We start from the raw sequence: 24,377 nt of genomic DNA, 5'->3' as shown, positions 1-24,377 counted from the left end.
ATCCCACATGCCGCGGAGCGGCTGGGCCCATGAGCCATGGCCGCTGAGCCTGCGCGTCCAGAGCCTGTGCTCCGCAATGTGAGAGGCCGCAACAGTGAGAGGCCCGCGTAATGCAAAAAAAAAAAAAGAATAGAGGCTAACATGACAAAATGCTGACTGTTTGCTAGGCATTGTTCTCAGGGCTTCACCTGTTTTAATCCATTTAATCCTCAGAACAACCCTCTGAAATAGGTACTATTTTTATCCCTTTGTTACACTTGGGTACATAGAGGGGAAGTAAGGTCACAGGGACAGTAAATGGTGGGGTTGGGATTCCAATCCATGTAGCCAAGCACTGGCAGCCCAATTCTTTTTTTTTAAATTTTATTAAAGTATAGTTGATTTATAATGTTGTGTTAATTTCTGCTGTACAGTTATACATATATATACATTCTTTTTTTATATATTCTTTTCCATTATGGTTTATCATAGGACATTGAGTATAGTTCTCTGTGCTCTACAGTAGGACCTTGTTGTTTATCCATCCTGTATACAATAGTTTGCCTCTGCTGATCCCGAACTCCCGTTCCTTCCCTTCCCTACCCCCTCCCCCTGCCTTGGCAGCCAAAAGTCTGTTCTCAATGTCTGTGAGTCTGTTTCTGTTTTGTAGTTTTGTTCATTTGTGTTGTATTTTAGATTCCACATACAAGTGATATCATATGGTATTTGTCTTTCTCTTTCTGACTTACTTCCCTTGGTATGATAATCTCTAGGTCCATCCATGTTGCTGTAAATGGCATTATTCCATTCTTTTTGAAGGCTGAGTAATATTCCATTATATATTTTATATATATATTATATATATATATATACACACACTACATCTTCTTTATCCATTCATTTGTTGATGGGCATTTAGGTTGTTTCCATGTCTTGGCTATTGTAAATAGTGCTGCTATGAACATAGGGGTGCACGTATCTTTTTTTTAAAATAAAATTATTTATTTTATTTATTTATTTTTGGCTGCATGGGTCTTCGTTGCTGCACGCGGGCTTTCTCTAGCTGTGGCGAGTGGGGGCTACTCTTCGTTGCAGTGCACGGGCTTCTCATTCCTTCTCTTGTTGCAGAGCACTGGCTCTAGGCATGCAGGTTCCAGTAGTTGTGGCACACGGGCTCAGTAGTTGTGGCTCGCGGGCTCTAGAGCGCAGGCTCAGTGGTTGTGGCACGTGGGCTTAGTTGCTCGGCGGCATGTGTGATCTTGCCAGACCAGGGCTTGAACCCACATCCCCTGCACTGGCAGATGGATTCTTAACCACTGCACCACCAGGGAAGCCCCAGCATGTATCTTTTTGAATTATAGTTTTGTCTGGATATATGCCCAGGAGTGGGATCGCTGGATCATATGGCAGCTCTATTTTTAGTTTTATGAGGAACCTCCATACAGCAGCCCAATTCTTAATTACTATGCCATGCTTTCTATAGCAATTACAGAAAACATGTGCTGAATGAATGCGTAAATGAATAAATATGCAATGGTACTCTCTATTACTTCGATTGGAGTCTTAGGTAATTTGTGTCTTGCCTGTCTCCATTTAATACACACGCATGCACACTCACCAATTTGCTAGATCTACAGTGGGTGATACCTTCAGAAAGTTTTTCTTTTCTTCAGTAGATTGAAAGAAGACATTTTGAGATTTTTCATTCATCTCTAATTTTCTTTTGAGTTTGACAGTTTGTTGAGCTTGGCAACTGGAAAACACACTTTTAGAAACATGGAAATCCATTTTTGCTGGACTATGGATTTGTAATTCAAATAAGAGAAATTTGCCAAATTCAAACCACACTTTGTTCCCTAAATGGTACTTAAATATGTGGATTTGAAGAGATGGCATTGGTCATTCCACAGAGAGTCAAGTGTCAAATCAGATTTAGGCTTCTTGGCTTATTGCTAAGCACTCAGGGCATTTTTATTCAGAAGCTCAAGGTGTCAGGTCTGAGAAAAATGATGCTGTACATTCTCTTTTCATGTGTCTGGTTGAATGCTTAGTAGTAGTAACTTCTGATAAAATTATGGACGGTGTCCATGATCAGAGCACATGAAAGGAAAAGTTGCTTTGTGATTTATACCAAACCATGGCCTTTCACCTGACCTTCATAGCAGTACTAGGAAACTAGGAAATGGTTTACTTGTGAGTAATTGTTAAAACCTGGGTGATTTCATTTCATTTGATTCATTAATTAGGTGTTACCTTATACATTGTAAAAGAAAGTGTGACACGACAATCTCAGATGGTTGTGGAAAATGTGCCTAAAAAACGAATTCAGAATTATTGAAGTGTGTTAAAGTGGATTGTTAGAGTAGAAGAGCAAAACAACTAGAAAAAGATCCACTGAGGCTGTGGCAATTGATCTGGGCCTTGCCACAAAGGGAGGAGTTGGAGGTGTGCCTTTGAGGGGCCCTATATTCCTGTTGGAGGGAACAGCTCAGAGGTGGAAAGGGCGGGGTGATAAGGGAAGTAACGAATGGTTTGGTGGACTACAGAAATATTTAGAGTAAAGAAAGGATAAGGCAAACCCCTCCCATAATCAACATCAGCCTCCCCTCCCACTTCCTTCCCCAAAACCTCCCCAAATAAATCATACAATATAGGTAAGAGAGCTAGCTATGCAAATGCAGCTGTGTCAAATAGCCAGGCCTCCCTATCTCCCAGTGAGATTGCCACCTCGGAAGGCATTCCTATATGAATGGATCACACGTATTTTCGTCCAGAGAGTTACTGGGGTGGAGGGCATCCCATTCAAATATCCATTTTGAGGCTTTTTCCAACTGTAGGGCAAATCCTTCCAGATACTGCTTCTTAGTAAACATCAGCTGGTTTGTGCTGAAGGAGCTAAACACAAATATGAGTCTTTGGTATGTGTGCAGTTGGCACTGACTTTACATAGTGTTTGGACTTCCCTGGTGGTGCAGTGGTTGAGAGTCCGCCTGCCGATGCAGGGGACGTGGGTTCGTGCCCCGGTCCGGGAAGATCCCACATGCCGCGGAGCGGCTGGGCCCATGAGCCATGGCCGCTGAGCCTGCACGTCCGGAGCCTGTGCTCCGCAACGGGAGAGGCCACAACAGCAAGAGGCCCGCGTACCACAAAAAAAACATAGTGTTTGATCTTGGCACCTGTTGCATAACAGATGCTCAGTAAATTATTTTCTGCTCTTCCCACTTCCATTATTCAGTTTATTGTTGATTTTTTTAAGAAACTTTCTCATGTATTTTTCTTTGTTCTCTTTTAAAGGAGAGGTTTAAGGAAGCTGAGGAAATATACCAGGCTGGAATAAAGAACTGCCCAGATAGCTCAGACTTACACAACAACTATGGAGTTTTCCTAGTTGATACTGGTAAGTGAGATTAAAGAGAACCTGTTCTGTGGAGATGAGATAATATTATCTATCAAGCTAAATGGCAACCACACCAATAATGCCTCAAAAGTAGAACTCACTGGGCTTGGCAGGAAGCTCACACCGTTGACAGTCACATTGTACTTTGGGGCTGTCATTTCTCTAAATCTTCAAGCTCAATTCAGTAAAATCTGCCGGTTCTTATAATCAGATTGCTAAGAAAATCTCCCCAGGTGGCAGGAAGTGGCCTTGATGATTTAATGAGCAACAGTCTCCTTTGAATAGCATTTATACAAGTTTATAAATCTATGATGATGAACTGTTCTCTACAATGATGCAGAACCTTCCTCTGAATCTATTTACTGGCAGATGGTAAATACTTTTCTACAGCCGATTAAAAAGTCTTAAATTGTTTCATTGTTCTTTATGTGATACATACTATAGAAAATGTACCATTATAATTGATAGAGTACCCTTATAGGACAGGTGCTATATAAAATACATTTTACCTTTTTTTTTTTTTTTTCCCCTTTGCGGCACGCGGGCCTCTCACTGTTGCGGCCTCTCCCGTTGAGGTCCAGACATGGAGGCTCAACGGCCATGGCTCACGGGCCCAGCCGCTCCGCGGCACGTGGGATCCTACCGGACCTGGGCACGAACCCGTGTCCCCTACATCGGCAGGCAGACTCTCAACCACTGCGCCACCAGGGAAGCCCCATTTTACCTTATTTAATGTAAAACTTTACTGGACAGGAATTCTGTTTTCTTTATGGTTTGTACCCCACATACTGTTGGCATGTTATGAATACTTGTAAAGAATGAAAAGATGCTTGAATTTAATACAAAAACACTGCTTTGTTCTCGTTGACTATTAGACTACCTGCCCTGCAATAAAATTCGATTTTAATTATTCTGTCCATATGAAATGCTCAAAAGGGTTTTTATTTTCTAGGATATCTGAAGCCCTTCTGTTTCTTAGGACATAAATTTACATTCTGATACACCTAGGAAACATCCCTTATTTTCACATGTAAAGTTGTTTCTTAGTGCCACCTGCTGGTTCTTTGGCAACATAATAATAAATTAGGTATCAAAGATTAAAAACAAACAAAAAATTGAAGAGACCACCTGTTGGCCTGATCTAGCCCTCTTCCTTCTACTTCAACAACAAAATATCCCACCCCAACTCCCAGCCCCCCAAAATCTCACTGACCACCCTCTATATTTTCCTCCCACTCCCACTGTATTCTGTTTTTATACTACTGAAATTCTCCCTATCTTGATCTATACATAGACCTCTACGTACGTAGTCTTTTTTGGCACCTCCTAGTCAAACTTGCATTCAAAGAAGGTAGACTTGAGAAGATGTCTGTGTGGGTAATAAACATTCCATTGCCATGTAGAGCTTCAGACTTGTCCACAATTCATTCACTTACATATAATTTCACTAGGAAGCTTCTTTGGGGAACCTTATCATACTAGAGAGACTTGATGGTAGTTCTGACCTTTATTCTCACTTCCCCTGGGAATTTTGTCAAGTTTCTTAATGGTTTTGCACTTTAGAGCCTGTATCTGTAAAGTGATAATATTTTTTTAATATCTTTTAAATCCCAAGAGGCAACTAAGTGCTATCAAAAGGCAGCTAAATAGGATCAAAATACCTGCAAAAATCACGAGATCATTTAATTAGTGTTTTAAAATATACAATGCATTGCACAAATGCAAGGTGATATTATTTTTATTTTTAAAGTCCCATTCAATAAATACCCTCTAAACAAAGATGTATGATTTAAAAAGAGATTTTCAAAATACAGAAGATGCCTGCTTATTTAAAGCAGTGCCTCAATCACTAGGTTGTGGTATAGTAATTGTGACAGACCCTCAGAAATTACTTCAGGACAGTTTTCTTTCTATAACAGCCCATTCCACTTTTTGTACAATGAGAAGCAACAATATCTTACATAAATGCCAATCATTGATAATCTCAAAACATCATATTAACTAAGGCAGTGGCCAGAAACCAGTTTGACTAAAATAATACATTTAATAAAAGAAACAGGTTTTAGTTTTTACTGCTTTTTTACTACTAATGTCTTTGGAAGTGAAAATGAATAGTGAAATGGTCCAAAGTTAGGCAGTGGCAAGGAGAAGCCAAAATGTGAGCTAATTTACAAACTGAATAATTGGTGGTATGGCTGTAGGAAAAAAAGATCATCAGGAGAGAAATTAAAGAGGCCATGTGTTTAGGGACTTCCCTGGTGGCACAGTGCTTAAGAATCAGCCTGCCAGTGCAGGGGACATGGGTTCAATCCCTGATCCAGGAAGATCCCACGTGCCGTGGAGCGACTAAGTCCGTGCACCACAACTACTGAGCCTGTGCTCTAGAGCCCGTGAGCCACAACTACTGAGCCCGCGCTCCTAGAACCCGTGCTCCACAACCAGAAGCCACCGCAATGTGAAGCCCGTGCACCGCAACCAGGGAAAGCCCGTGTGCAGCAACAAAGACCCAATGCAGCCAAAAAAAAAAAAAAAAAAGTCTGTGTGTTTTATAATTAAGGCATGTTCTGCTCTTACCAACCTACCACCTGTTGATTACAGGCTCTCCAGAGAAGGCAGTGACCCATTACCAACAGGCCATCAGACTTAGCCCGAGCCATCATGTAGCCATGGTGAACCTGGGGAGACTCTACAGGTCACTGGGAGACAACAGCGTGGCTGAAGAATGGTACAAACGGTAAAGTTCCTGTTTTTCACTTTGTAAGTCATCCTAAGACCTCTGCAATTGGCCATCAAATTCTTAGTTATTTGGAACAGATGCTTTCAGAATACTAGCAAATTTTGCCAATGCAGGCAATACAGATTCTCCTCTCCAAAGAGAACAGTACAATAAATGGCACTTTGGGGATAAATGATATCCCAGTTAATGACTTTTTTGCCTGCTGGTTAAAGCATAGTGCTAAACCAAGGTTGGAATTTAATTCCCATTTTAGTTAGTCCATTGTTTTCCGTTGAAGCTAAGGACTACAACCCAAACCACAAATACAAATTTCGAAAATGGATCCAGATGAAAAACTGTGCATACATCAAAACAAGTCTATCACCATAAATGGGAAAGATCCTTGGGGCTCAGTTTACGTATTGGTGGGTCACTAGAGACATGCTTATAGTCAGAGGCTGGCACTATGATCTTTTTTTAACATTCTTCTTGATATAAAGACAACAACCATGTGGGAGCAGAGTCTCAAACCGGGTACAGTGGTCCCTAAATCTAAGTTTCAACCTTTGGAGATGTACCTGTTAGAAGAAAATTGTCCATTTGTTTTCTCAAAATTCAGCGCCTTGCAGGTAACACGCAAAGCTGAGATATTATCACCGTTGGGAGCTCTGTATTACAACACTGGCAGATATGAAGAGGCTTTGCAGATTTACCGGGAAGCTGCATCCCTTCAGCCTTCCCAAAGGGAACTCCGCCTGGCACTGGTGAGCAGATGGACAAAAGAAAGGAAATGGAGTAGGAAATACACTCATGGCATGCAATACAGGGAGCTGTAGTCAGTTCCCTCAAAATGGGAACTAGAACACTATACTATATCCATTTAATGAATATTCATATAACCAATGTTAGAGCCATTCACCAAACACATGGACCCTAAAAACGCTATTAAGTTTTTGTTTTGAAATAATTTCAAGCTTACAAAAATTTGCAAGAATTTTAAATAACTCCCATATACTCTTTCACCCAGATTGATGAATTTTTAGCACTTTGATGCATTTGTTTATCATCCTCTCATGTATGTATGTATGTGTATATGTACACATATGTATGTGCATATTTAGGTATGTGTATGTGCATGTACATACTATTAATACATGATATTTTGTCTTGAGCCATCTGAGAATTAGAGATCTCATACCCTTTATTTCTAAATACTTCAGCAAATAGTTCCTAAGAACAAGGACATTGTCTAACCTAACCACAGTACAACTATCAAATTCAGGAAAATTAATATCAACAATATTTTTTATTTCAATTTTTGGATCATTACTCTTCCTCTCCCTTAGATTTTCAGTAAAACAAACTTGTTATCTTGTTATAAACACAGTGTTCTGTTGAAACCATAGGAAAAAATTTCTCTTGACATAGTCAACTTTTTTAAAAAGGCACAAGTCACTGAATGGCTTTGATGTTCCTGCCATTCACACACAAATGCATGCACATGCCTAAATAAAGAAACATAAACTCTGGTAAGTCAGCCTTCTCTGTGAGTCACAAAGCGATTCTGAGCACTTTTGTGGGAAGTGTTTCCTGAATGCTTTATTTGATAAAGAGTGCTTTATTTGATAAGGTGATAGCCAAGTACCTTCTAAACCAAAGTCACTGTGGTTTCGCAGGCTCAGGTTTTGGCCGTGATGGGTCAGACAAAAGAAGCTGAAAAGATGACCAATCACATTGTGTCAGAGGAGACTGGGTGCCTTGAATGCTTTCGCCTGTTGTCTGCTATCCACAGCAAGCAGGAGCAGCACGACAAGGTAGAGAGGACGCTGTTTGGAGTCGTTTGGGTTCACAGGTAGAAAATGGGGTGCACCTGAATGACCCTCCAGCCCACACGCTCACAAGGCCGAGCGGTCTTGAACATCGTCAGTTGGCAGAGCGTATCTTCTGGGCACTTTTCAGATACCTGCTTGATTCCTAAGATGTCCCCTCGAGACGCTGTTTTCTTGGTTCATCCTTGGTCTGAAGATTTTATGTGGTATTATCTCAGTTTGTTTTCAGCTAACTCGATAATGATAAACACTAACATTTGTATGCTTTATCATTTTCCATGTTCCCTCAAAGATATTTTATAGACTCTTTATAACAACCCTTTAAGGCAGGTCAGTGGCCCTGTGTTGCAACTGTACTGTTTATCTCCATTTTAAAAGTCACATGACCGGTAAATACATGAATTGATTCAACAAAATATTTATTGAATGCCTGCTATATGCCAGACACTGTGGTGGGCAGTGGGAATAAAGTGGTGTGAGAGAAAAAAAAAAAAAAAAAAAAATTGCCCTTGTCCTTGTGGAGTTTACAGTCGAAGAGGAGACAGAGATTGAGCAAGTAATCACGAAACCAGTGTGGAATTATAGCTGTGCCCAGTGATGTCGTGAAGAGCAGCATGGTCCCTAATGGGCATATAATCAGGGGACCCAAGTGGTCTGGGTGGTTAGGTTCCCTGCAGAGTGATGTGAAGTTGAGGGCTGAGTGATGAATAGGAGTTATTAAGCAAAAAGGGGCAGTGAATAGCGTTCCAGGCAAGAAAAAGCACATGCAAAGGCCCTGTGTCAACAGTAAATGGCCTGTCTGAGGAATGGGCGTGAGGGAGCAGGGCGCCTGTGAGATGTAGCCACCAAGGTTGCTGGGGACTCAACCCCAAGGCTTGGGACCAGGGCAAGGGTTTTGTTCCTTTTCCTGGAAGAAGCTTTGGGGTCTTAAGGAAAAGAGCAACATATCAGATTTGTGCTTTGAAGGGCTCTCTGGCTGCAGAGGGTGGGCCAGTGGGTGCTGGGGGCAGAGTGAGCACCAGGGTCCTAAAAGGAGGCTGTTGGAGTGCTCCAGATGGACACATGGCCAGGGCAACACAACTGACCTCAGATCTTGTTTTCTTTCAATGGGATCACACGGCCTTCCTGAAAAGTGATCGGGGACATTTCATTGTCACTAATGTAAATAGGAAACCTGGAGTATAGGGAAATTATTTTGTCAGGGCTATTTTATTCCTTGATGAGAACATCAGAGAAAATGAAAAATGTGTTCTGATTGTCATTCACCACACTAGCTAATACATAGGAAACAAAAAGTATAGATTTTATCGTTTAACTTAGTTTTTCTGTATCTAACCTACATTTATTGTGTCTTAATTTCTAAACTGTACAGGCACTTGATGCTATAGACAAGGCTCTGAAGCTGAAACCAAAGGACCCAAAAGTTGTATCTGAACTTTTTTTCACAAAAGGAAATCAACTAAGAGAGCAGAACCTTCTTGACAAAGCTTTTGAGGTATAAAGACTTAATAAAATTGTTATTAAATTCATGGATTAAAATTAATACTCCCTCAATCTTTAATGAAGCATATACATTAAAAGCTAAGATCGTTGCCATGTTTTGTGGAGTGAATTTTCTGATTAATTGACATAATAAGTTTAATTTTTTATAATTGAGCCTCTGGTTTTTGGCTATTAGGAGTTCCATGATACCTCTGCATTATTTTCTGAATTATCACTTTGAACCTGATGTTTAAAGCATTCTGCATTTTGCCCTCAAACCAGCTTCCCTCTCTCTCTCTCCTCCCCTCGTTCGCTCTTTTTCTCTCTGTTTGCCTTCAGTAACCCTCTATTTCAGCTGGACTAGTGCCTGAAGAGCTTTGGTGTTCCACACATCCTGTAACATTGTGCCCACACCACCCCAACCCCCTGCAGATTCCCACTCATCTACCAACACAGGCCTGTGTCCTCCCTCAGGAAGCCCTCCAGACCATCCTTTCTCCCAGTGACCTTGTTTCCTCTGAACTCCTAAAACAATACCTCGACCAGTCATTTGAAAGTATCTTTTTTTTTTATACAGAAGGTTCTTATTAGTCATCAATTTTATACATATCAGTGTATACATGTCAATCCCAATCACCCAATTCATCACACCAGCACTCCCAGCCTCCCGCTGCTTTCCCCCCTTGGTGTCCATACGTTTGCTCTCTACGTTTGTGTCTCAATTTCTGCCCTACAAGCCAGTTCATCTGTACCATTTTTCTAGGTTCCACATATATGCATTAATATACGATATTTGTTTTTCTCTTTCTGCCTTACTTCACTCTGTATGACAGTCTCTAGATCCATCCACGTCTCAACAAATGACCCAATTTCATTCCTTTTTATGGCTGACTAATATTCCATTGTATATATGTACCACATCTTCTTTATCCATTTGAAAGTCGATGGGCATTTAGGTTGCTTCCATGACCTGGCTATTGTAAATAGTGCTGCAATGAATATTGGGGTGCATGTGTCTTTTTGAATTATGGTTTTCTCTGGGTATATGCCCAGTAGTGGGATTGCTGGATCATATGGTAATTCTATTTTTAGTTTTTTAAGGAACCTCCATACTGTTCTCCATAGTAGCTGTATCAATTTACATTCCCACCAACAGTGCAAGAAGGTACTCTTTTCTCCACACCCTCTCCAGCATTTGTTGTTTGTAGATTTTCTGATGATGCCCATTCTAACTGGTGTGAGGTGATACCTCATTGTAGTTTTGATTTGCATTTCTCTAATAATTAGTGATGTAGAGCAGCTTTTCATATGCTTCTTGGCCATCTGTATGTCTTCTTTGGAGAAATGTCTATTTAGATCTTCTACCCATTTTTGGATTGGGTTGTTTGTTTTTTTAATATTGAGCTGCATGAGCTGTTTATATATGTTGGAGATTAATCCTTTGTTCATTTGCTTGCAAATATTTTCTCCCATTCTGAGGTTGTCCTTTCATCTTGTTTATGGTTTCTTTGCTGTGCCAAAGCTTTGAAGTTTCATTAGGTCCCATTTGTTTATTTTTCTTTTCATTTCCATTACTCTAGGAGGTGGATCAAAAAAGATCTTGCTGTGATTTATGTCAAAGAGTGTTCTTCCTATGTTTTCCTCTAAGAGTTTTATAGTGTCCGGTCTTTTAGGTCTCTAATCCATTTTGAGTTTATATTTGTGTATGGTGTTAGGAAATGTTCTAATTTCATTCTTTTACCAGTAGCTGTCCAGTTGTCCCAGCACCACTCATTGAAGAGACTGTCTTTTCTCCATTGTATATCCTTGCCTCCTCGGTCATAGATTAGTTGACCATAGGTGTGTGGGTTTACCTCTGGGCTTTCTGTCTTGTTCCATTGATCTATGTTTCTGTTTTTTGTGCCAGTACCATATTGTCTTCATTACTGTAGCTTTGTAGTATAGTCTGAAGTCATGAAGTCTGATTCCTCCAGCTGTTTTTTTTCCCTCAAGACTGCTTTGTCTATTTGGGGTCTTTTGTGTCTCATTACAAATTTTAAGATTTTTTGTCTAGTTCCATAAAAAATGCCATTGGTAATATGATTGAGATTGCATTGAATCTGTAGACTGCTTTGGGTACTAGAGTCATTTTCACAATATTGATTCTTCCAATCCAAGAACATGGTATATCTCTCCATCTGTTGGTATCATCTTTAATTTCTTTCATCAGTGTCTTATAGTTTTCTGCATACAGGTCTTTTGTCTCCGTAGGTAGGTTTATTCCTAGGTATTTTATTCTTTTTGTGCAATGGTAAATGTGAGTGTTTCCTTAATTTCTCTTTCAGATTTTTCATCATCAATGTATAGGAATGCAAGAGATTTCTGTGCATGAATTTTGTATCCTGCAACTTTACCAGATTCATTGATGAGCTCTAGTAGTTTTCTGGTGGCATCTTTAGGATTTTCTATGTATAGTATCATGTCATCTGCAAACAGTGACATTTCACTTCTTCTTTTCCAGTTTGTATTCCTTTTATTTCTTTTTCTTCTCTGATTGCTGTGGCTAGGACTTCCAAAATTATGTTGAATAATAGTGGTGAGAGTGGGAAACCTTGTCTTGTTCCTGTTCTTAGAGGAAATGCTTTCAGTTTTTCACAATTGAGAATGATGTTTGCTGTGGGTTTGTCGTATATGGCCTTTATTATGTTGAGGTAGGTTCCCTCTATGCCCACTTTCTAGAGAGTATTTATCATAAATGGGTGTTGAATTTTGTCAAAAGCTTTTTCTGCATTTATTGAGATGGTCATATGGTTTTTATTCTTCAGTTTGTTAATATGGTGTATCACATTGATTGGTTTGCATATATTGAAGAATCCTTGCATCCCTGAGATAAATTCCACTTGATCATGGTATATGATCCTTTTAATGTGTTGTTGGCTTCTGTTTGCTAGTGTTTTGTTGAGGATTTTCGTACCTATGTTCATCAGTGATATTGGTCTGTAATTTTCCTTTTTTGTAGTATCTTTGTCTGGTTTTGGTATCAGGGTGATGGTGGCCTCATAGAATGAGTTTGGGAGTTTTCCTTCTTCTGCAGTTTTTTGGAGGAGATTGAGAAGGATGGGTGTTAGCTCTTCTCTAAATGTTTGATAGAAGTCACCTGTGAAGCCATCTGGTTCTGGACTTTTGTTTGTTGGAAGATTTTTAATCACAGTTTCAATTTCATTACTTGTGATTGGTCTGTTCATATTTCTATTTCTTCCTGGTTCAGTCTTGGAAGGTTATACATTTCTAAGAATTTGTCCATTTCTTCCAGATTGTCCATTTTATTGGCATAGAGTTGCTTTTAGCCGTCTCTTAGGATGCTTTGTATTTCTGCGGTGTCTGTTGTAACTTCTCCTTTTTCGTTTCTAATTTTATTGATTTGAGTGCTCTCCCTCTTTTTCTTGATGAGTCTGGCTAATGCTTTATCAGTTTTGTTTATCTTCTCAAAGAACCAGCTTTTAGTTTTGATCTTTGCTATTGTTTTATTTGTTTCTATTTCATTTATTTCTTCTCTGATCTTTATGATTTCTTTCCTTCTACTAACTTTGGGTTTTGTTTGTTCTTCTTTCTCTAGTTCCTTTAGGTGTAAGGTTAGATTGTTTATTTGAGATTTTTCTTGTTTCTTGAGGTAAGCTTGTATAGCTATAAGCTTCCCTCTTAGAACTGCTCTTGCTGAATCCCATAGGTTTTGGATTGTCGTGTTTTCATTGTCATTTGTCTCTAGGTATTTTTTGATTTCCTCTTTGATTTCTTCAGTGATCTCTTGGTTATTTAGTAGCGTATTGTTTAGCCTCCATGTGTTTATGTTTTTTACATTTTTCTCCCTGTAATTCATTTCTAATCTCATAGCAATGTGTTCAGAAAAGATGCTTGATATGATTTCAATTTTCTTAAATGTACTGAGGCTTGATTTATGACACAAGATGTGATCTATCCTGGAGAATGTTCCATGCGGACTTGAGAAGTGTAATCTGCTGTTTGGGGATGGAATGTCCTATAAACATCAATTAAGTCTATCTGGTCTATTGTGTCATTTAAAGCTTCTGTTTCCTTATTTATTTTCCTTTTGGATGATCTGTCCATTGGTGTCAATGAGGTGTTAAAGTCCCCCACTATTATTGTGTTACTGTTGATTTCCTCTTTTATAGCTGTTAGCAGTTGCCTTATGTATTGATGTGCTCCTATGTTGGGTGCATATATATTTATAATTGTTATATCTTTTTCTCGGATTGATCCCTCGATCATTATGTAGTGTCCTTCCTTGTCTCTTGTAACATTCTTTATTTTAAAGTCTATTTTATCTGATATGAGTATTGCTACTCCAGCTTTCTTTTGATTTCCATTTGCATGGAATATCTTTTTCCATCCCCTCACTTTCAGTCTGTATGTGTCCCTAGGTCTGAAGTGGGTCTCTTGTAGACAGCATATATATGGGTCTTGTTTTTTGTTTGTTTATTTGTTTTGGTTTTTTTGTGGTACATGGGCCTCTCACTGCTGTGGCCTCTCCTGCTGCGGAGCACAGGCTCTGGACGCACAGGCTCAGTGGCCATGGCTCACGGGCCCAGCCACTCCGCGGCATGTGGGATCCTCCTGGACCGGGGCACGAACCCATGTCCCCTGCATCGGCAGGCAAACTCTCAACCACTGTGCCACCAGAGAAGCCCCATGGGTCTTGTTTTTGTATCCATTCAGCGAGTCTGTGTCTTTTGGTTGGAGCATTTAATCCATTCACGTTTAAGGTAATTATCGATATGTATGTTCCTATTACCATTTTCTTAATTGTTATGGGTTTGTTTTTGTAGGTTCTTTTCTTCTCTTGTGTTTCCCACTTAGAGAAGTTCCTTTAGCATTTGTTGTAGAGCTGGTTTGGTGGTGCTGAATTCTCTTAGCTTTTGCTTGTCTGTAAAGCTTTTGATTTCTCCATCGAATCTGAATGAGATCCTGCCAGGTAGAGTAATATTGGTTGTAGGTTCTTCCCTTTCATGACTTTAAATATATCGTGCCCCTCCCTTCTGGCTTGTAGAGTTTCTGCTGAGAAATCAGCTGTTAACCTTATGGGAGTTCCCTTGTTTGTTATTTGTCATTTTTCCCTTGCTGCTTTCAATAATTTTTCTTTGTCTTTAATTTTTGTCAATTTGATTATTATGTGTCTCGGCGTTTTTCTCCTTGGGTTTATCCTGTATGGGACTCTCTGCACTTCCTGGACTTTGGTGGCTATTTCCTTTCCCATGTTAGGGAAGTTTTCGACTATAATCTCTTCAAATATTTTCTCGGGTCCATTCTCTCTCACTTCTCCTTCTGGGACCCCTATAATGCGAATGTTGTTGTTTTTAGTGTTGTCCCAGAGGTCTCTTAGGCTGTCTTCATTTCTTTTCATTCTTTTTTCTTTATTCTGTTCCGCAGCAGTGAATTCCACCATTCTGTCTTCCAGGTCACTTATCCGTTCTTCTGCCTCAGTTATTCTGCTATTGATTCCTTCTAGTGTATTTTTTTATTTCAGTTATTATATTGTTCATCTCTGTTTGTTTGTTCTTTAATTCTTCTAGTTCTTTGTTAAACATTTCTTGCGTCTTCTCGATCTTTGCCTCCATTCTTTTTCCAAGGTCCTGGATCATCTTCACTATCATTATTCTGAATTCTTTTTCTGAAAGGTTGCCTATCATCACTTCATTTAGTTTTTTTTCTGGGGTTTTATCTTGTTCCTTCATCTGGTACATAGCCCTCTGCCTTTTCATCTTGTCTGTCTTTCTGTGCATGTGGTTTTTGTTCCACAGGCTGCAGGACTGTAGTTCTTCGTGCTTCAGCTGAGCCTTTAGTTTTATTTAAGGTGACCACTCTTATAATCATGACTCAGTGGTGAGCATGCCCTTTGATGCAAAACAACAGGCAAAATATTAAAAGTATACCTCACGGCTCTGACATTTAATGGGATACATGTTATTCAGACCAAAAAAAGTATTTGAGAAATAAGTAACTCTCTTCAAACATTTGAAGACCTTTTATAAGGCAGAAGAAAAAGAAAGGCTTTCTAACGATTAAAATTATCCCCTGGTAAAATATATGTCCTTAAAGAGACACTGAACACCAGTCTCTGCAAGAATTTAAGCATGGGCTGAATAATCAGATCAGATTTTGTGAGAGATATAAGGTGTTTCAGAAACTACTCTAAGATTCTGTGATTATAAAAAAAATTTTCTTACAAACTCCATTTATAGTGAAAAAGGCCGAAGAGCACCATTTTCTTGCAGATCGAGGCCAGTGGGAAATGATGCACTGTAATAGAAATCACCTGGACTCCTGGCAGACACCTTCAGCCTTTTTAAGTCCAGAGGTTAGCTCTGCAAGGAAATTACACATTTCAGTTTCCTCCACTTTAGAATCATCAACTTAGAAAAATAATAGAAATAAAGGGGACATCTGTGAACTAGATGACTGTTCATTTTATTAACCATTTTAATTTCCACATATGAAGAAAATGGTTTCCACAGTCTGTAGTGTTAAAGATGGGTTCTCGTTTCCCAGCCTGAAGATATTTCTTATGTATTTAGAGCTATAAAGTGGCCGTGGAATTAAATCCAGATCAAGCACAGGCCTGGATGAACATGGGTGGAATCCAGCACATCAAGGTAAGAAAATAATTCACTTCCATGTGAACCAGGTTTTCCCTTTGTATTTTCTCTTTCTTCTCTTTTAAAAGATTGAGAAACTATTGTTAATTTCCTCTTTGAATTAATTGAATACTGAAAACATAGGTGTTCAAAAATGTAATTAGACAGTTTTATGTTCACTTTGTATTATCTCGATATTGAATATCATGAATCCATTTAAAAAATAAATATATAAATTAGATTTCATGATTTTGTTTACCATAAAGAGAATCATATGTACTTAAGTATCATCACAGAGCAGAGAAAATCTGCTATATGAAGTAAAATTCTGTTGGCGCTACGCTGATGTAGCTTATTTTCCTGTGGCTTAACTCATTGTCAAGATAAAGTATTACTATTTCCTATACTTAATGTATCTTTTATTCCCTAACCTACTGAAAAACAAGGCTGTTTGTTTGTTCTCAAAAGAAAAAGCTACCTTTGAGTGAATAATTGAAAATTACCCTTGGAGGACTATTGTCTATAATGAAATCAAAGATTCACTGGCATTCATTCATTCATCCAATTCATTTGACAAGCATTTATAGAGAATATCCTATGTGCCAGGTACTCTTCTAGGTACCAACAATACAGCAATTAACACATAAGACAAAAATTTCTATCGTCAGGCTTCCCTGGTGGCGCAGTGGTTGAGAGTCCACCTGCCGATGCAGGGGACACGGGTTCGTGCCCTGGTCTGGGAAGATCCCACATGCCACGGAGTGGCTGGGCCCATGAGCCATGGCCACTGAGCCTGTGCATCCAGAGCCTGTGCTCCATAACGGGAGAGGCCACAACAGTGAGAGGCCCGGGTATCGCCAAAAAAAAAAAAAAAAGTGAAAAAAATTTCTATCGTCATGGAGCTAACATTCTAGTTAGGGGGAAATAGGCAATAAGTAAATAAACACATACATACATACATACATACATGCATACATACATAGAATATATCAGATGGTTATAAGTGCTATGGAGAATAAAAGAATGAAAGAAGATATGGAGTGCTGGGGGTAAGAACTGAAATTTTAAACTGAGGTGGTTAGGGAAGGCCTCAGTTAAAAAGTGATGTCTGAGTAGAGATCTGAAGGGAGCAAGCCACTTGGCAAAATAGGGAAAGTGCATGTGCAAAGGCCCTGAGGTGTGAGTGTGCCAGTGTATTTGAAGACTAGGGAGAAGGCAAGTGAGAGGAAATGATAGAAGCTGGGTCAGAGAGGTCACAGGGCCAGATGATGCAGGGCCTTGAAAGGAATTGTAAAGTCTTCAGCTTTCATGCCAAACAAGTTGGGGTCCTTGGAGGACTTTGAGCAGAGAAATGCCATGGTCTGACATGTTTTGAAAGGATCACTCTTGTTTAGCTAACTTATTTTCAGGCTTCTATCAGTCTTTACTCTGACAAAATAGCGAGGTAGTGATTAGAATTTAAACAAAGGCTAAATAGGGTTTACGATTAAGTGGGAACTGCTCACTCTGAGAAACACAGTAAAACAAAAAGGTGATCCATGACTATACAGATGGGAGGGGATAATGGGATAGTTACTCTGCAACTATTAGCCTTGATCTAATAGAGGAACATTGATGGCAAATCCAGTCATGACATCTATCAGAGCCCAATAAACCAAGCTCTGATCTTAATGACATTCTAGGGTGTCCAGCAGTATCTAGTTGGGAAACATAGAATGAACTTACTTTTAAAAACAGTAACATAATAATTTTAAATATTTAAATAATATATTAAATAGTTGCACTTTCAGATAATACACTTAATATGTTTTTAGATGGAGTGCACCTGCATTTAAAGAAATGGGTTCAATTGTTAATTAGATAAAGTACAATAAATGCACTCAAGAGTGTTCATTAAGTCTGGAAATAAAGAGAAAATAGTACATTTATTGAACTCTTTCAGATTAACAAGTGAACCCATTGCTTTAAATTTAGAGGTGCTTCCCCTGCAAAGGTATCTGGAGATTGAAGAAGGATCTACTGAGTGTATTATTTCAAAATATAACAAACACACTGACTAAAAATTAGTTTATCTTTTTTCATCTTGTGGCCATAATGTATTAGGTTGAACAATATAAAATTGCCATGTTTGTAATTTTAAAATGTTTAATTTTAAATGTAAATTCATATGATGCAATCCAATACAAATATATAGACCATAGATGCAATCCAATACAAATATACAAATATATATGGATGTAGTCATTTTGATGTCACCGTTAGGGTGCAGGATTATCATTATGACGCCTTCAAGAACAACCATTAACTTTCTGTGACCTTTGCACTGCCAGGAAGTGCATGCATCAAGCAGTGTTATGCCATTCCTGGGCCGCACTGTGCCTGAGCCTGGGTGAAGCTTAGGAAGGACTGAGGGCTGTGCAAGGCTGAGAGTTGGAATAAGGCTTTGCAAGGAGATGACACAAAGAGAGAGAAAAAGAGACTTGACCCTTGCTCATACTACTTGGAAATAAAAGATGATATTTTTCATGAAGTTTTATGTAAAATGAAATGGATGGACCAAAAAAGTTACAATACATTCTTTTTTTTTTTTTTTTTTTTGCGTTACGCGGGCCTCTCACTGCTGTGGCCTCTCCCGTTGCGGAGCACAGGCTCCGGACGCGCAGGCTCAGCGGCCATGGCTCACGGGCCCAGCCGCTCCGCGGCATGTGGGATCTTCCCGGACCAAGGCACAAACCCATGTCCCCTGCATTGGCAGGCGGACTGTCAACCACTACGCCACCAGGGAAACCCCTACAATACATTCTTTGTAATCAAAGAGTTGCATCACCTGGGCCATATCACAAAGTACTATTTTCAATCCTGCCTTATGACATTAATGCATTTTCTAGAATGGAACTGGCCAATAGAACTTTCTGAGATGACGGAAATGTTCTATGTCTGTACTGTCCAAGGTAGTAGCCACTAGCCCCACATGGCTAATGAGCACTTGAAATGTGCCACTGAGCAACTGAATTCTTAATTCATCATAATTAACTTACACTTAAATAGCTGCATATGACTAGTGGCTATCATAGTAACTAGCACATTTCTAGAAATTGGATAATTCAAATTCTCTATCTAGCATCTGGAAATCGAGGACATTGAATTAAGGGCTATAACTTGTTTTAAAAATTAAGGCTTCCAGGGCTTCCCTGGTGGCACAGTGTTGAGAATCCACCTGCCAATGCAGGGGACATAGTTTCGATCCCTGGTCCGGGGAGATCACACATGCTGTGGAGCAACTAAGCCCGTGCACCACAACTACTGAGCCTGTGCTCTAGAGCCCGTGAGCCACAACTACTGAAGCCCACGTGCCTAGAGCCTGTGCTCCACAACGAGAGAAGCCACTGCAATGAGAAGCCCGCGCACCGCAACGAAGAGTAGCGCCCCCTGGCCGCAACTAGAGAAAGCCCACGCGCAGCAAGGAAGACCAACACAGCCAAAAATAGACAAATAAAATAAATAAATTTATTTTTTAAAAATTAAGGCTTCCAGGGCTTCCCTGGTGGCACAGTGGTTGAGAGTCCGCCTGCCGATGCAGGGGACAGGGGTTCGTGCCCCGGTCCGGGAGGATCCCACATGCCGCGGAGCGGCTGGGCCCGTGAGCCATGGCCCCTGAGCCTGCGCGTCCGGAGCCTGTGCTCTGCAACGGGAGAGGCCGCGACAGTGAGAGGCCCGCGTGCCGCAAAAAAAAAAAAAAAAATTAAGGCTTCCAGTTGCATCAAGAAAAGAGCAACTTGAGGGAGAAAATAACTCTATGATAGATCTTTTTGTGAAAGGACAGAGAAAGCTGGTGATCAGAGGAGATGCCTGGCACCAGGCTAAGGCCGAACTTCAGAGAAACCTCTTGGGAAACCGATTTCAAAATCAACCGCAGTAGGAACACAGTTTTGAGAGCAATCTAAGAACCACAGATGTTCAGTTATCTGCACCTATGTGCTAAGCTTAATAAACATCAGGAGACACTCTGAAGATAAATACTTGAATTGAAAACAATAGTAATGTCGCTAAATCCACGTTCTCATTTGTTCAGAATTCTGTTCAGCCTCTTATCAGAATCAGTGTTAATAATCAGAAATATTTTCATTTGTGCACATGCCAGCTCCTGGATTCCCAATGTGCAGTTATCTGTTCTGTCATTTTTACTCTCCCTTTCACCGGTATGACAAGTGAATACCATAAGAAATAGGCAGTGTTTACTCATTTACACGTAAATAGTCATTTAATAATAACAACAATGACAGCATCGGATTGAGTGCTCATTATGTCAGGCAGGGTCTGAGGTCTTGACACGTGTTCATTCACTTGGGAGGTAGTTAAGCATTCAACAAATATAGGTCGCTATTTCTACATAGTACTTTCACTCCAAGAGGTACTACTTTAAATTGTGGTGGAAATTTAGAGAGTAACTAGTTTTCATCCACATGGAGCTGTAACTGAGAATAAAGCACAGCAGATGCTTGTTCTTTTGGAATGGAGAGATCTCTACCGATCTTGGTTCTGAGACTTAGCAGCACACAGATATGAAAGGGGGTTGACCATACGGAAGGAATACATTTAGTGGCAGAAAAGAGGCTGGAAAAAAGTTAGTAATTCTGACTAGTTTGTCAGGGACCTTCTGGGACCAGGCACGCATGGTTGCCAGTTAGGGAAGCATTGAACAAACCAGATGGGGGCCAACAGAGGGGTCTTTAGCAGGTCCAGAGTGACATACCTACCCCCCCCCCGCCTTTAGAGTATCCAGCAGACATACTGTCACACACCTTGAGTATGGGATAAATTTGACTCCATATTATTTATTATCAGTTCTTTTTATTTTATAAAAACTTAGATTTGCATTAAAGCCTGTATTAGGCAAAAGTTGCTTTTATGTTTTAAGGTGAAGATTAAAATACTTCCTACCACTAAATAGCTGTAGTGGACTCCTGAATTATTTACTTTTTAATCATTACTCTTGAAAGTTCAAAAACATCTCTCTCTCTCTCTTTCTCTCTTTCACACACACACACACACACACACACACACACACACACACATACACACACACACACATACACACACACACACACACACACCCCTCTCCCCCAACCCAACCCTCTTTCTGTCCTCCTCCCTCTCAATATGACTTTCCAGTGCGTTGGCTCCACTTGATTACAAAGGAACAGTGCTAACCCTATGAGAATGCTATGAAATTATAGCTTCATACCCTGTATTAGTAGAATTGGAAATCTGTTTTGCTGCCATTTAACCTTATCCTTCACATTCTCCATCTGGTCTGGTACTTAAAACAAATGGATTCTCAAAGGCACCAACAGATAAGGATAAAATTACACATGCAGACAGGGTCTCCTTATGAGGATGTTAATGTTAAAATGGACGAGAGGTCTGTTTTTTATCTGATGGATCAGAATATAATTATTCTCTTTCTTTTTCTCAACAGGGAAACTACGTGTCTGCAAGAGCTTATTATGAGAGAGCCTTACAGCTGGTTCCAGACAGCAAACTGCTGCAGGAAAATCTTGCCAAATTGGATCGTCTAGAAAAAAGATTACAAGAAGTTCGAGAAAAGGATCAAATGTAGCAGCATTTGACCAAGTCTCCAAGGGACAGTACTGGTGCCTTTGGAAGAGGAAGAACTGACAGACGAAAGCCTTGCTTACACATCAGTTGGAGCACAACCGATGAAGTTTTCCTCTTACTCGAGTTCAGGGTGGCACATTTTGGGACACTTGCTGGTAACCCTGTGCTGGGGACTTGCATTTCCATGAAAGAAGACAAAGGGAGCAAAGCAAGGGCTAGAAGGGCCTGAAGGAAGGAAAACAGCAGCTACACATTTGACAGATGTTTGTTTGCTTTAATTCCAGATTTCCTTTCATATGTCTGTCTGATTTTCCAACCTGGAAATCTAATTCCATTTCTTAGTGTAGATATTTGTGTCTCAGAAACAGAGGCTTGAAATGCTATGAAGGCATCTCTTCCTTAGGAGAGGAGATATTTCAGAGAGGGTAAATCCTCTGGGATAAACCATTGGAGAAATTCTACCAAGAGGTAGCTCATTTAATTATCCAGAACTAGAAATGAGTATCTAACAGTGTTTGTAAAAACCTTCTGGAATATATGGGGAAAGGGGCTATTGTAAGATAAAGCTAAGTAGAGTTTGTCTAATATCCTTCTGAGGATAGTGCTAGAGCCCTATTGAGAAGTAAATTAAATTCCACTCTGATACAAGCTGTTTTCCCATTGCCTAATATGTCAAAAAGGAAGCTTCTGGAATTGTGTATGAGTATTCTAATTCCTAGGGGAAAATCAAGGGTCTTGCTACCCCTGACTCTTCATGGAAATGTTTTAAATTAATTTTATTACAAGTATTACTAGAGTAGTGGTTCTGCTCTAAGATTTCATAAGTGCTTTTAAAACTCGTAAATGTTTCTGCCTCCAGATATATTGTTATTTTGGTGGAGAAAAAAATAGTATATTCTACATGAGAAATATTAAAGATATTAATTGAGAGAAATGTTCTACTTTATTATCTTAACACTCAGACGTTCTGAGATTATTTTTTGAAAATATATTTAACCACTGAGGAATCTTTATGGTAGATTACAGAAATCTTCATAGACTCTAAATAGATGGACAGCTCTATTGATTTGTCTTCCTAGGCTTAATGAGAATTCTGTGCTTAGAACATGAATGATAGAACCTGCAGTTCCTGGTTCTGTATTTGTAATTTTGGAGATTTCATGGAGAATGCTCAAAAAATCTAGGAAAAAATGTCTAAATTCATAACTTTAAAATATATATTTATAGATAAAAGATAGGGATGGCAAAGTTGAATTTACAATTTGTCTTTTAGTGTTATTTATTTCATAACTTATAAAATATTTAATATATACACACTTTTTTCCCTGTACATAGTGGTTTTAATAGCAGTTTTCACAACTGATCATACAAAAATTATAAATCTAAATTACAAGGTAGTTAAGTTTTAACAGCCCCTAAAAAAGTTTGTCTTGACTCTTCACTTGCTAAAGCTAAAGAAATTAGGAATCAGCCTTCAGTGTTTGGGAGGTAATATATTTTGAAATTGAAGGAATTGGAATACTGATTCTCATTTGGTTTTCATCATAAACTTAAAAAAAAACAAAAACCCACTCTGGTCAGTGCTGTTCCTGGCTAAGCCAGGTGTCATACACATGTAGGAGCCTGAAGACACACGTATGTCACACGCTCAGGCCAGAGCAAGAAGCCTTCTGCTTCTTTTCAACCCCAGTATCAGAGACCACTGCCTCTCTATGTTGTTATTATTATTTTTTTGTCAAGGTAAATCTAGATAAAAGGAGGAAAAACTTCTTTGGAAAGGGATGATGCCAGGAATATTTTAAATGCGAAGGATTACGGAATTTGAATTAGCAAATTCTGTTTGTGTGTATTCTGTTTGTGTATATCAATAATCCAATAATGTATATATTACCACTCTGATCTTCTGTTTCTAATAGTCTTTTAATGTTATATATCATAAATGTATCCAAAATTTCATTTAAAATATTTTTATTCCCTCCCAAATTATACTTCTGTAGCCCTAAGGTCAAGAAATGTACTAAAGTATTTATTGTAAAATAACCACTCCATCCCCAAAATGAAAAACATGAAGCCCTAGCTAAAAACAATATCTAGGACTTTAATTACAACTTTTTAGTTTTAGTGTAAAAAAACCTCATACTTAGAAAGTTAATGGAAAAGATAGAGCCCCAAATTTTGAAAAGCAATTACGCCTTACTTGAAGGGCTGCTAAAGATAGGCGAGTACATTTGTTGGAATAATTGAAATGGCTATTACAGCCTGAAAGTTTCTGAGAGAAAATGGTCACTGGCCTTCAGGAGACTTTTCCTGCCTTCTTTTGGGTGCTTTTCTCTCTTCCTCTGTTCTCTGTCTCTCCCCCTCTCTCTCCTGCCCTCTCTCCCTCGCCCCTTCTCTCTCTCCCCCTCCCTCTCTCTGTCTTTCTCACTCTGTCACTCTGTCTCATTCTTTCTGCGCTCACTGGCATCTCTTTGAACATTAAAAGTAAGCCTGTTTGTTGGACCAGATATTTCTGTCCTGAGTTAATACTTTCACTTATATGTGGCCAGTGAAATACTTTTCATAGTTGAGTGGTGCCTATAAGAAAATAAATCACGTATTATTTTTCAGAGATATTAAGTGTATTTTATAACTATTTTTATTTGCTCTTATAACATGAAATAATATGTGGAATTCATCCTTATCAAAACGAAAGTGGAGTGCCCTGGCTACTCATGGAGATGCATCCA

At 39.3% G+C, this 24,377-nt stretch overlaps 1 protein-coding gene across 3 annotated transcripts in view; it reads left to right on the top strand.

The window, feature by feature from the left end:
* Window positions 1-21,827, top strand: part of TMTC1 (transmembrane O-mannosyltransferase targeting cadherins 1) — a gene marked incomplete at its 5' end in the record, with an annotated part of 259,484 nt that extends 237,657 nt beyond the window's left edge. For all 3 annotated transcript variants that reach the window (XM_082851098.1, XM_082851097.1, XM_082851096.1), the window contains 7 exons: window positions 3,274-3,376; window positions 5,975-6,110; window positions 6,712-6,856; window positions 7,769-7,906; window positions 9,294-9,416; window positions 15,973-16,050; window positions 21,512-21,827. In XM_082851098.1, coding sequence (XP_082707224.1) covers window positions 3,274-3,376; window positions 5,975-6,110; window positions 6,712-6,856; window positions 7,769-7,906; window positions 9,294-9,416; window positions 15,973-16,050; window positions 21,512-21,652 — 864 coding nt within the window. In that variant the 3' untranslated portion in view covers window positions 21,653-21,827. The remainder of the gene's footprint in view (window positions 1-3,273; window positions 3,377-5,974; window positions 6,111-6,711; window positions 6,857-7,768; window positions 7,907-9,293; window positions 9,417-15,972; window positions 16,051-21,511) is intronic.
* Window positions 21,828-24,377: the final 2,550 nt, after the last annotated feature.

Source organism: Leucopleurus acutus (genome assembly GCF_964270905.1).
Source record: "Leucopleurus acutus genome assembly, chromosome: 11".
Taxonomy (NCBI): domain Eukaryota; kingdom Metazoa; phylum Chordata; class Mammalia; order Artiodactyla; family Delphinidae; genus Leucopleurus; species Leucopleurus acutus.
This window is presented reverse-complemented; position numbering and strand designations above follow the sequence as displayed.